The following is a 14395-nucleotide window of genomic DNA, read 5'->3' on the forward strand; positions in this document are numbered from 1 at the left end:
CTCTTTGCAAACTGGAATCCATTTATCCGGAGGCTGCATTCATTGTAGCTGGGGATTTTAACAAGGCTAATCTGAAAACAAGACTCCCTAAATTTTATCAGCATATCGATTGCGCAACCAGGGCTGGAAAAACCTTGGATCATTGCTATTCTAACTTCCGTGACGCATATAAGGCCCTGCCCCGCTCTCCTTTTGGAAAAGCTGACCACGGCTCCATTTTGTTGATCCCTGCCTACAGACAGAAACTAAAACAAGAAGCTCCCGCGCTGAGGTCTGTTCAACGCTGGTCCGACCAATCTGATTCCACACTCCAAGACTGCTTCCATCACGTGGACTGGGATATGTTTCGTATTGCGTCAGACAACAACATTGACGAATACGCTGATTCGGTGAGCGAGTTCATTAGAACGTGCGTTGAAGATGTCGTTCCCATAGTAACGATTAAAACATTCCCAAACCAGAAACCGTGGATTGATGGCAGTATTTGCGTGAAACTGAAAGCCCGAACCACTGCTTTTAATCAGGGCAAGGTGACCGGAAACATGACCGAATACAGACAGTGTAACTATTCCCTCCGCAAGGCAATCAAACAAGCTAAGCATCAGTATAGAGACAAAGTAGAATCTCAATTCAACGGCTCAGACACAAGAGTTATGTGGCAGGGTCTACAGTCAATCACGGATTACAAAAAGAAAACCAGCCCCGTCACGGACCAGGATGTCTTGCTCCCAGGCAGACTAAATAACTTTTTTGCCCGCTTTGAGGACAATACAGTGCCACTGACACGGCCCGCAACTAAAACATGCGGACTCTCCTTCACTGCAGCCGACGTGAGGAAAACATTTAAACGTGTCAACCCTCGCAAGGCTGCAGGCCCAGACGGCATCCCCAGCCGCGCCATCAGAGCATGCGCAGACCAGCTGGCTGGTGTGTTTACGGACATATTCAATCAATCCCTATCCCAGTCTGTTGTTCCCACATGCTTCAAGAGAGCCACCATTGTTCCTGTTCCCAAGAAAGCTAAGGTAACTGAGCTAAACGACTACCGCCCCGTAGCACTCACTTCCGTCATCAAGAAGTGCTTTGAGAGACTAGTCAAGGACCATATCACCTCCACCCTACCTGACACCCTAGACCCACTCCAATTTGCTTACTGCCCAAATAGGTTCACAGACGATGCATTCTCAACCACACTGCACACTGCCCTAACCCATCTGGACAAGAAGAATACCTATGTGAGAATGCTGTTCATCGACTACAGCTCGGCATTTAACACCATATTGCCCTCCAAGCTCGTCATCAAGCTCGAGAACCTGGGTCTCGACCCCGCCCTGTGCAACTGGCTACTGGACTTCCTGACGGGCCGCCCCCAGGTAGTGAGGGTAGGCAACAACATTTCCACCCCGCTGATCCTCAACACTGGGGCCCCACAAGGGTGCGTTCTGAGCCCTCTCCTGTACTCCCTGTTCACCCACGACTGCGTGGCCACGCACGCCTCCAACTCAATCATCAAGTTTGCGGACGACACAACAGTGGTAGGCTTGATTACCAACAACGACGAGACGGCCTACAGGGAGGAGGTGAGGGCCCTCGGAGTGTGGTGTCAGGAAAATAACCTCACACTCAACGTCTACAAAACTAAGGAGATGATTGTTCAGGAAACAGCAGAGGGAACACCCCCCTATCCACGTCGATGGAACAGTAGTGGAGAGGGTAGTAAGTTTTAAGTTCCTCGGCGTACACATCACAGACAAACTGAATTGGTCCACCCACACAGACAGCATCGTGAAGAAGGCGCAGCAGCGCCTCTTCAACCTCAGGAGGCTGAAGAAATTTGGCTTGTCACCAAAAGCACTCACAAACTTCTACAGATGCACAATCGAGAGCATCCTGTCGGGCTGTATCACCGCCTGGTACGGCAACTGCTCCGCCCACAACCGTAAGGCTCTCCAGGGGGTAGTGAGGTCTGCACAACGCATCACCGGGGGCAAACTACCTGCCCTCCAGGACACCTACACCACCCGATGTCACAGGAAGGCCATAAAGATCTTCAAGGACAACAACCACCCGAGCCACTGCCTGTTCACCCCGCTATCATCCAGAAGGCGAGGTCAGTACAGGTGCATCAAAGCTGGGACCGAGAGACTGAAAAACAGCTTCTATCTCAAGGCCATCAGACTGTTAAACAGCCACCACTAACATTGAGTGGCTGCTGCCAACACACTGACTCAACTCCAGCCACTTTAATAATGGGAATTGATGGGAAATGATGTAAAATATATCACTAGCCACTTTAAACAATGCTACCTAATATAATGTTTACATACCCTACATTATTCATCTCATATGTATATGTATATACTGTACTCTATATCATCTACTGCATCTTTATGTAATACATGTATCACTAGCCACTTTAACTATGCCACTTTGCTTACATACTCATCTCATATGTATATACTGCACTCAATACCATCTACTGTATCTTGCCTATGTTGCTCTGTACCATCACTCATTCATATATCTTTATGTACATATTCTTTATCCCCTCACACTTGTGTCTATAAGGTAGTAGTTTTGGAATTGTTAGCTAGATGACTTGTTGGTTATTACTGCATTGTCGGAACTAGAAGCACAAGCATTTCGCTACACTCGCATTAACATCTGCTAACCATGTGTGTGACAAATCAAATTTGATTTGATTTGATTTAATTGCAGAATTACCACAAAAATGGAAGAGGCAATTGGAAGGGGGAAAAAGTAAGGAACATGTCTGTCGGCCCTGCATTAAAGACCAAAAATGGTTAAGGAAAATTGTGATGAATAAAAATATATACAATTTTCATTTAAGGACCAAAAAATTTACAGCTGTGTCATATAAATTGCAAAACAGTTGGGAAGAGATTTTCGATGGTTTATGAATTGACACACAAAACGACACAGGATACAAAACTTCAAATTTTTCATTTAAAATTATCATTCAAAATTCTTGCAACCAATAGAATGTAATGTATATAGGGGATACAATCTTCCCAGCTCTGCGTATTGTTTTGTGAGGAGGAAAGTCATTAGATCATTTATTTTGATACTGTCCATACGTAGCATGTTTTTGGTCACAGGTCAAGGAATGCCTGAAGTCGGAAGTTTGCATACAGATAGGTTGGAGTCATTAAACTAGTTTTTCAACCACTCCACAAATGTCTTGTAAACAAAAAAAAATTTTGGCAAGTCGGTTAGGACATCTACTTTGTGCATGACACAAGTCATTTTTTCAACAATTGTGTACAGACAGATTATTTCACTTATCAGTAAGTGAAATATCAGAATCAGAATTCCAGTGGGTCAGAAGTTTACATACACTAAGTTGACTGTGCCTTTAAACAGCTTAGAATATTCCAGAAAATGTCATGGCTTTAGAAGCTTCTGATAAATTATGTCAATTAGCCTGAGTCAATTGGAGGTGTACCTTTGGATGTATTTCAAAGCCTACTTTCAAACTCAGTACCTCTTAGCTTGACATCATGGGAAAAGGAAAATAAATTAGCCAAGACCTCAGATTTTTTTGTTGTTGTCCTCCACAAGTCTGGTTCATCCTTGGGAGCAATTTCCAAAAGCCTGAATGTACCACGTTCATCTGTACAAACAATAATACGCAATTATAAACACCATGGGACCACGCAGCCGTCATACTGCTCAGGAAGGAGACGCGTTCTGTTTCCTAGAGATGAAGGTACTTTGGTGCGAAAAGTGCAAATCAATCCCAGAACAGCAGCAAAGGACCTTGTGAAGAAGCTGGAGGAAACAGGTTCAAAGTTTCTATATCCACAGTAAAACGAGTCCTCTATCGACATAACCTGAAAGGCCGCTCAGCAAGGAAGAAGCCACTGCTCCAAAACCGCCACTAAAAAGCCAGACTACAGTTTGCAACTCCACATAGGGACAAAGATCATACTTTTTGGAGAAATGTCCTCTGGTCTGATGAAACAAAAATAGAACTGTTTGGCCATAATGACCATCGTTATGTTTTGAGGAAAAAGGGGGTGGCTTGCAAGCCGAAGAACACCATCCCAACCGTAAAGCATCATGTTGTTGGGGTGCTTTGCTGCAGGAGGGACTGGTGCACTTCACAAAATAGATGGCATCATGAGGAAAATGGCTTAAGGACAACAAAGTCAAGGTATTGGAGTGGCCATCACAAAGCCCTGACCTCAATCCCATAGAAAATGTGTGTGCAGAACTGAAAAAGCATGTGCGAGCATGGAGGCCTTACAAACCTGACTCACTTACACCAGCTCTGTCAGGAGGAATAGGCCACAATTCACCAACTTATTGTGGGAAGCTTGTTGAAGGCTACCCAAAACATTTGACCCAAGCTAAACAATTTAAAGGCAATGCTACCAAATACTAAACTTCTGACCCACTGGGAATGTGATGAAATAAATAAAAGTTGAAATTAATCATAAATAAATTTTTAGTTGGATTAAATGTCAGGATTTGTTGAAAACTGCATTTAATTGTATTTGACTTCAACTGTAAATGTCACAAGTCCTCAACTGGCAGCGTAATTAAATAGTACCCGCAAAACACCAGTCTCGACGTCAACAGTGAAGAGGCGACCCCGGGATGCTGGCCTTCTATAGTTGTGAAGAAAAAGCTATATCTCAGACTGGCCAATAAAAAGAAAAGATTAAGATGGGCAAAAGTACACAGGCACTGGACAGAGATATGTCTTTTTCTTTTCAACTCTGCCTAGAAGGCCAGCATCCCGGAGTCGCCTATTCACTGTTGACGCTGAGACTGGTGTTTTGTGGGTACTATTTAATTAAGCTGCCAGTTGGGTACTTGTGAGGCGTCTGTTTCTCAAACTAGACACTCTAATGTACTTGTCCTCTTGCTCAGTTGTACACCGGGGCCTCCGACTCCTCTTTCTATTCTGGTTAGAGACAGTGTGCTCTGTTCTGTGAAGGAAGTAGCACACAGGGTTGTACGATATATTCAGTTTCTTGGCAATTTCTCTCATTGAATAGCCTTGATTTCTCAGAACAAGAATAGAGTGATGAGTTTCAGAAGAAAGTTATTTGTTTCTGGCCATTTTGAGCCTGTAATCGAACCCACAAATGCTGATGCTCCAGATACTCAACTAGTCTAAAGATGGCCAGTTTTATTGCTTCTTTAATCAGAACAAGTTTTCAGCTGTGCTAACATAATTGAAAAAGTGATTTCTAATGATCAATTAGCCTTTTAAAATAGTAAACTTGGATTAGCTAACCCAAGGTGCCATTGGAACACAGGAGTGATGGTTGCCTATAATGGACCTCTGTATGCCTATGTAGATATTTCATAAAAAATCTGCCATTTCCAGCTACAATAGTCATTTACAACATTAACAATGTCTTCACTGTATTTCTGATCAATTTGATGTTATTTTAATGGTCAAAAAAATTGCTTTTCTTTCACAAACAAGGACATTTCTGAACGACCCCAAACTTTTGAACGATAGTGTAAATGTATATTGGTATGTGTGTGTATGTATATACATATATTTATCCCCAAAATATATGGGGGATTGGAAATTATGCAGACAATTACATTGATGGGAGCAACAATCTAACCGCAATATTAAAGCTGATCTACCCTCTTAAAAAAAAAAAAGAACAGAGCTGCTGTCCTCAAATACCTTCCACATAGTACAGTCAAAACACCCTTGGAGACGAGTGATACTATTGTCGTTCCAGATCTGGACAGTTTTAACTGTAGGTTTCTCCCTCTCCAGGAGCTGACAGTAGGTTGGCTGTAGGTAGACAACATTGTGGTCTGATGTTCCTAGGAAGGTCTGGTGGTAGCAGGGAAATCATTTGGTATTGTCTCATTGCACAAATCAAGAGTCTTATTTTTCATAGCATGACATTTCACATACAGGAGGTACGTGCGCGGGACCTTGTGCAAAGTGCAGTTAAAATACCCTAAAATAAATGTGGGTGCTTCGGGGAAATTGGAGTCCAGTGTTTTGTGATTATAGATAATATTTGATGCCTTTGTTATATTAGCTTTTCGTTGAATATACACAACGGTAACAAACAATTGGGGGAACTCACGGGGCAGATAGTAGGGTTGCAGTGACTTAAAAAGCAGTTTAATGTCAGGGGTACAGAGTCTCTCTCTTACCAGGATCAATTTACACCACTGGTCCCTGACAAGCAGGCAGGCGCCCCCTCCGTGATGTTTCCCTGTGATGGTCAGATCACGGTCCGCTCTGACCAGTGTGAACCCGGCCGGCCTCACTTCCCTGTCCAGGACTCTGTCATCCAGCCAAGTCTCAGTAAACGCCAGCAAACAGGCCTCCCGGTATTCATGTTGCTGCTGACAGCGCATACGCTTTCCCCCTCAGTGACTGGGCGTTGATCAGCAAGGTGGTGTGTAAGGGAAGTTTGTTCTTCATTTTTTAAAGTCTATGTCTGATTCCCCCGCGTTTTCCGCTTTTGCATTTGGGTTTGTAATCCACTCGCAGACAATAGGAGATTAGATGGGCCATTGGGATATCCATTGCATTTGTGTGTGAGTTGCATTTGGATTCCGCTGTGAGCAGCGTTTTCAAAACTTAATCCGTTTGTAGAGGGTATGTACACGATCAACAAGATCAGTCTAACACCCCGTTACTGTAAAGCAATCGTTGACAGATGGTTTACAAACAAAGTGTAAAAACAACAACAACACCACACCAAACGTCACACACACTGCTGGATGCAACAGCCGTGCCCCCAGAGCCTTGACACACTGTACTTATGACACCTTCAAATGGACTAGATACATAATGTGCTTTAATTTCTAAACGGTAAAACAGATATGAAAATACCCTCAAATAAAAGGTAACCTTCTACTTTCACCAAATATAAAACATTGGATCTCAAATCCCAAATAATTATTTGTTACGGTGTGCCCTAATGAATATGACCCTGATGTATTAATTAATTAATTCATCCACCCATCCATCCCCAGGGACTGGGAAGGCAAGCTTCTGCTGCTGCAGGAGATCCTGGACGAGTGGCTGAAGGTGCAGTCCACCTGGCTCTACCTAGAGCCCATTTTCAGCTCCCCAGACATCATGGCCCAAATGCCAGAGGAGGGACGCCGCTTCACTGCCGTCGACAAGACCTGGAGGGACACCATGAAGCATGTCTCTCTGGTAAGTAGTAACAAACACACACTCATACATCAGTTATTAAGGGATTGCATTTATAGTGTTTTTCCAGTTGGCACATAATGTAAGGCGGGTAACTCAATTTCGACTACAGACGTATGAATTCAGGGCCCTTGGTACCCTGATCTGTGCCTACATGGGTGTGGGTTTACCTGTTTTGGACTTTTGACTGTCTAAAGAACTAGAGCTATGTGATGGTGCCGTCGGATACAGCGTATTTGTATATCAATTTGCCCAGGCAAAAGATATGGACATTTCTGTGCATGTGCAGGATTTGACTTTCTAATTAGCTGAGTGCTGACTGCGTAGCTGCTGTGCTGAGTGGTCCACTGCTGCTCCCCCTTCCTTTATCGCCTTTGTCTAGTCACTGGTGTAGCCTAAAAACTTCATGTTGTACACAAAACTGTTTAATAAACTATTGCAGTCCCTCAATAGGCTATTATGCATAAGCACAATTTCCTACAAACTTCATGTTGTACACAAAACTGTTCTATTGCATTCCATGCTTCAGTAAGCATAAGCACAATTTCATGTTATTTTTCATTTAAAAAAGGAGGGGAGTAGGCTACATGCAGCTATTTACATGTTTTACACAAAATACATTATCAACATGTTTGTACAAACGTTGTTGTCAGTATTGCAAACATAAGCATGACACAAACAGGCAGTCTAGCAATTTCATGTTCTTCTTAGCTGCTTAATTACGTACAGCTATGATATCGGCATATCGTGCCTTCAGAAATTATTCCAATCCCTCTACTTTTTCCACATTGTTTGTGTAACAAAGTGGGATTAAAATAGATTTCATTTTCATTTTTTAACAACAATCTACACAAAATACTTTGATGTCAAAGTGGAAGAAAAATGTGATTTTGATTTAGATTAGTATTCAACCCCCCTGAGTCAATACATGTTGTAATCGCTGTCAAAGGTGATTCTAACTGTAAATCCAGGTTTGCAAAGTTTAAGAGTTTTGCAAACCTGGATTGTACAATATTATTATTTTTACAATTCTTCAAGCTCTGTGAAGTTGGTTGTTGATCATTGCTAGACAGACATTTTCAAATCTTGCCATAGATTTTCATGCCGATTTAAGTCAAAACTGTGTCTGTGCTTAGCTCTATTCCTTTTAATTTTATCCTAAAATCTCCAGTGTATATTTGGCCTTGTGTTTTAGGCTATTGTCCTGCTGAAAAGTGAATTTGTCTCCCAGTGTCTGTTGGAAAGCAGACTGAACCAGGGTTTCCTATAGGATTTTGCCTGTGCTTAGCTCTATTCCTTTTCTTTTTATAAAAAAAACTGCCTAGTCCTTGCTGATGACAAGCATGCCCATAACATGATGCAGTCACCATCATGCTTGAAAATAGTTGACTCTGTGATGTGTTGTGTTAGATTTGCCCCAAACATTACACTTTGTATTCAAGACATTAAGTTAATTTATTTGCCACATTTTTTTTCTTTTTTACTTTTGTGCCTTAATGCAAACAGGATGCATGTTTTCAAATGTTTTATTCTGTACAGGCTTCCTTCTTTTCACTCATTTAACTTAGTATTGTGGAGTAACTACAGTGTAATTCATCTATTAGTTTTCTCCACAGCCATTTAACTCTAACTGGTTTAAAATCACCTTTGGCCTCATTGTGAAATCCCTGAGTGGTTTCCTTCCTCTCCATTAACTGTGTTAGAAGGACGCCTGTATCTTTAGAGTGACTGGGTGTATTGATACACCATCCAAAGTGTAAGTAATTAATAGCTCATAAGGATATTCAGTTTTTGCTTTTTTTAATGTTTAGCCATCTACCAATAGGTGCCCTTCTTTGCTAGTCATTGGAAAACCTCCCTGGTCTTTGTCGTTGAATCTGTGCTTGAAATTCACTGCTCGACTCAGGGACCTTACAGAGAATTGTATGTGTGTGGGAAAGAGATAGCGTAGTCATTCAAAAAATCATGTTAAACACCATTATTGCAGAGAGTCCATGGAAATAGGGCTGTTGTGCTGACCATATTACCTCCACACCGGCGATCAACGTTCATGAAGGCAGTCAAATTCCACGTGACCGTTTAGTCATGGTAATTAGACTTCTCCAAGCTCTGATGCTGCTGATGGTCATTAGTAGCCTACCAAACTTGCTAACTGCCTGGTATAGGCTATGCAATTGCTCAAGAAAACAGAGTGATGGCCTCTACTAAAAAGTGGAGAATCAGCTTTCTATTGGCTAGACCTACTATATTTATTTTAAAATGTCCTAATATTAAGCACATTGCTTATCTTTACAACTGGAGTATAGCCTACCTGGCTGGCAAGACAATAAACCATGGGGAAGTCATCCTTCATTCACTATTTAAGTGCATAGATTACATTTATTTTTCCCGCTGCCCCTGTTTTGCTACAGGTGCCTGATAATGGTCCATTCTAAATCAAAACACATTTCACACACATATTATTTAGTATATGTAAAGACAATATTAAATCAAGAATAGTCTGATGGGTGACAACATTAGCCTATCACTTGTGAATGATATATTATCACTTGTGAATAATGCCTAGCATAAGAAACAATGCCTTTTTTTTCATCTTTTTCAAATCATAGCCCACACCTCATCTAGCCTAGCCCATAGACATATATGTCTAGGTTTATATATGTCTAGGTTTGTATTACAACTAAAGTGACCAAATAACTTCTTGAAATTAAGCAAATTAATACACTTTACAATGGGTGTTGAGCCTAACTGGCATACATAAGCAGCGTGTGAGTTTCAACTTTGGGGAAGATCAAAGCGTTACATGCATAATTTCAACTTTGGGGAAGATAAAAGCGTTACATGCATAATTGCAGTTCCGGTCACTTTTGATAATGGGGTTTTCTTCTATTGGAACATTCACGCTTATAGCTTACTACCATGTGCGCTTATAATGTGAATAAACATCTTAAGCGAAACGTTCTGATCTGTTCCGTCAGCCACATTGCGTAAAAAAGTTTTTTTAATGCTAGTGGTTTTATTAATTTGGGATCTATCACATCCCACAACTGTCCCAGACTATGTTTTGAATAAGCATTTCTCGCAGCACAAAAGAATAGGTCAACCTTTGAACCATGGGGGATAGTAGATTGACATAGGCTAGTGCTTTTGCTGTTTGTTAGACCTACTCATCTTGTTGGCTGACGAAAATTAAAGGTGGACAGTTCTTCCAATATCTTCAATATGCACCTCGGAATTGGATAAAGATGTGGGGAGTTGCTTCTCCGATGTGTCTGTCTTCATTTGTAGCCTGTGAGTAAGACCGGATCACTTGATGGAGTGCGCAGCACTCAGGGCACAACAGCCACTGGCCCACACAAAGGGGATGCCGCCGTGAAATTCTAGGCATTAGAGTTGCATCATGCAGCCTTACAATGTATTAATAATCAAAACATAAAGCCCAATGTAGAACAACTGAAGTTACATTAAGAACTCCAAATTAAGCATATAGGAGTACCTTTTTCTTTGTTAACCGCCCATCACAGAATAGCTGCATGTGCACACTACCTCATTGTTTAGAGGAAATATCCCTATTTTATTCAGCTTTGTTCAATTGAATTCTTCATACTACAAAATAACGCCACAGAATTCTAAGCAAATCTTGTCAGCTAAATGAACTAGTGTAGCACATCAGGGCAGATCAGGACAACTCAGAGTATGCTATTTTGTTTATCCGAAATAGACTACATTTTCTTCATTTCATGCTTCTTTAGACTTGTCTAAAATAAATAAGGCATTTTATTGTGAAGGTGTAGGCTATATTACATTTATAAGACTTTTTCAAATGTAGACGTTCCAAAGGTCAGCATCATTGGCTTGTAGGCTATGTGTGGATGCCAGGAGTTGCTAAATGTGTTTGTTAATTGACAGGCAATTTTTTTTTTTTTTTTTTTTTTTTTTTCACCTTTATTTAACCAGGTAGGCTAGTTGAGAACAAGTTCTCATTTACAACTGCGATGTGGCCAAGATAAAGCATAGCAGTGTGAACAGACAACACAGAGTTACACATGGAGTAAACAATTAACAAGTCAATAACACAGTAGAAAAAAAAGAGAGTCTATATACATTGTGTGCAAAAGTCATGAGGAGGTAGGCGAATAATTAAAATTTTGCAGATTAACACTGGAGTGATAAATGATCAGATGGTCATGTACAGGTAGAGATACTGGTGTGCAAAAGAGCAGAAAAGTAAATAAATATAAACAGTATGGGGATGAGGTAGTTAAAATTGGGTGGGCTATTTACCGATAGACTATGTACAGCTGCAGCGATTGGTTAGCTGCTCAGATTAATGTGAGATCGACAGTTATTTGCTTGACAATCACCGGCTGATGAAGTTTCGTGGCATTCTCTCAACCAGCTTCACCTGGAATGCTTTTCCAACTATCTTGAAGGAGTTCCCACAAATACTGAGCACTTGTTGGCTGCTTATCCTTCACTCTGCGGTCGAACTCATCCCAAACCATCTCAATTGGGTTGAGGTCGGGTGATTGTGTAGACCAGGTAATCTGATGCAGCATTCCAACACTCCTTCTTGGTCAAATAGCCCTTACACAGCCTGGGGGTGGGTTGGGTCATTGTCCTGTTGAAAAACAAATGATAGTCCCAATAAGCGCAAACCAGATGGGATGGCATATTTCTGCAGTATGCTGTGGTAGTAATGCTGGTTAAGTGTGTCTTGAATTGAAGTAAATCACCGACAGTGTCACCATTAAAGCACCCCCACACCACCTCCCCCACGCTTCACGGTGGTAACTACCCATGTGGAGATCATCCGTTTACCTACTCTGCGTCTCACAAAGACACAGCGGACCAAAAGACTCATCAGACCAAAAGACCATTGCTCGTGTATTTTGGTAATTTTTATTGGCCCAAGCAGGTCTCCTCTTCTTATTGGTGTCCTAGTAGTAGTTATTTTGCAGCAATTTGACCACGAAGGCCTGATTCATGCAGTCTCCTCTGAACAGTTGATGTTGAGATATGTCTGTTACTTAAACTCTTCAAAGTATTTATTTGGGCTGCAATTTCTGAGGCTGGTAACTCTAATGAACTTATCCTCTGCAGCAGAAGTAACTCTGGGTCTTCCTTTCCTGTGGCGGTCTTCATGGGAGCCAGTTTCATAGCGCTTGATGGTTTTTGCGACTGCACTTTAAGAAACTTTCAATGTGTCCTAAAGTAATGATTTACTGTCATTTCTCTTTGCTTATTTGAGCTGTTCTTGCCATAATTTGGACTTGGTCTTTTACCAAATAGGGTTATCTTCTGTATAACGCATTAAGAAAGGAAGGAAATTCCACAAATGAACTTTTAACAAGGCACACCTGTTAATTAAAATGCATTCCAGGCTACCAGGCTACCTCATGAAGCTGGTTGAGAGAATGCCAATAGTGTGCAAAGTTGTCATCAAGGCAAAGGGTGGCTACTTTGAAGAATCTCAAATCTGAAATATATTTTGTTTTGTTTAACACTTTTTTGGTTACTATATGATTCCATATGTGTTATTTCATAGTTTTGATGTCTTCACTATTATTCTACAAAGTAGAAAATAGTAGAAATAAAGAACAACCCTGGAATGTGTAGGTGTGTCCAAACTTTATACTGTATATGTAGGTAGGCGTATAATGACTATGCATAGATAATAAACAGCGAGTGGCAGCAGCTTAAAAAAAGGGGGGGGGGTGTCAATGCAAATTATCCGGGTAGCCATTTGAATAGCTGATTATTTGTAACCCTAACCCTAATTTTAAACACAACCCCTAAGCTTTGTGCTCATGTGGACATGGTAAATGTCCATGCGAGGGATAATTTTCCTTATTTTACTAGCCATGCAGACTTTTGGTCCCCACATGGATAGAAGAACCAACCCACGCAAAACACATACACGCACACACACACACACACACACACACACACACACACACACACAGACACACACAGACGGTCACACATACAGACAGTCACACACAAACACGTACACCAGTAGCCCTTTCCTAGAGACTCTCGAAAGGGTAATTGGTGTCCCCAGCAGACCCGAAATGAGACACATCAATATCAGCCCAGCGTCCTCCAGAAACTCGGCTGGCTGCGCCATCAAATAGAAATTATGGATTTTGTCTGGAAAGAGCGGGCCAGGTGGAGTCTCATAGAAAATGAGGTTGCAAAGGGACAGAGGGCCTATAGTCTGTCTTAATGTATTTTTGTGGGATGTGTGGGTCCATGTGGTGTGATGTTATGTGTAGGCCTACTAGCAACTGTCTTCAAAATTGATAAAAGGTCAAAAATCCCGTTCTGACAATTGTAGCCTAACAGCTGCATAATGGAGTAAGATTCTCAAACCTTATTGTAAAAAACATTCCACAAAATATTGACTGAATTAGGCTGAAGCACATAAACAAACAAAAAACTGACACAGCATTCATTTTGGTAGGAATTTCTGTATTAAATTTGGTAGGAATGTATGTATTCAATTGAATTCTGTTCAATATTCATATAATTTTCTTCTTTGAAACAACACATGCCAACATTTGAAAACCATGGTCTATTTTTGTGTTTTGTTGCTTGGATAAATGTTTTAGAATGAAAACGTTTGGGCCATTTGCATATACACAGGGCATACTTTTTGTTGTTGTTTTTGCATGGTATTTACTCTATCCAACCTGCATCTTTCTAAGGTACCACCCCATTACAATCTCACATTCTACTGTACCTGATCATGATGAATTTCACTCATATTCATGATTGTTTTTGTCAAATTCTCTGGGCATATAACATTATGTGGAGAATATGTTTATAAAACAGGTGGGTATACTTTTCTTAATATTAACACCCTTCTATAGAATATACCAACACACAAATAGTTTACAATGTGTGCAAGATCAAAATCCTTATCTACGACATTTTGTTGTTAATTTTTGGAAGCTGCTTGAGGTCCTTGGTAAACATTTCAAATTAATGACATCTTTAAACTGTATTAAGAAAAATCAACACACACTTGTGCAATGATCGCATTCTCCTCTGTCTCTTATATCATCCCAGAATATTGTGTACACGGTAGTGAAGTAGGAAATTAACACCAGCCACTAGCCAAATGCTGGTACTGTAGATTTTTGCATTGGCTGGTAGAATGTCTATTCTTCACAGCCACATTGGCGGGTGGTCACACAAAGCATTTTGGAG

At 41.0% G+C, this 14395-nt stretch overlaps 1 protein-coding gene across 1 annotated transcript in view; it reads left to right on the plus strand.

Moving 5' to 3' along the window:
• LOC139385579 (dynein, axonemal, heavy chain 7) overlaps positions 1-14395 on the plus strand; it is a 229091-nt gene that overhangs the window by 35987 nt on the left and 178709 nt on the right. Inside the window, exon 19 of the mRNA XM_071130761.1 lies at positions 6997-7183. Coding sequence (XP_070986862.1) covers positions 6997-7183 — 187 coding nt within the window. The remainder of the gene's footprint in view (positions 1-6996; positions 7184-14395) is intronic.

This window comes from Oncorhynchus clarkii, chromosome 3, assembly GCF_045791955.1.
Source record: "Oncorhynchus clarkii lewisi isolate Uvic-CL-2024 chromosome 3, UVic_Ocla_1.0, whole genome shotgun sequence".
In the NCBI taxonomy this organism is placed as follows: domain Eukaryota; kingdom Metazoa; phylum Chordata; class Actinopteri; order Salmoniformes; family Salmonidae; genus Oncorhynchus; species Oncorhynchus clarkii.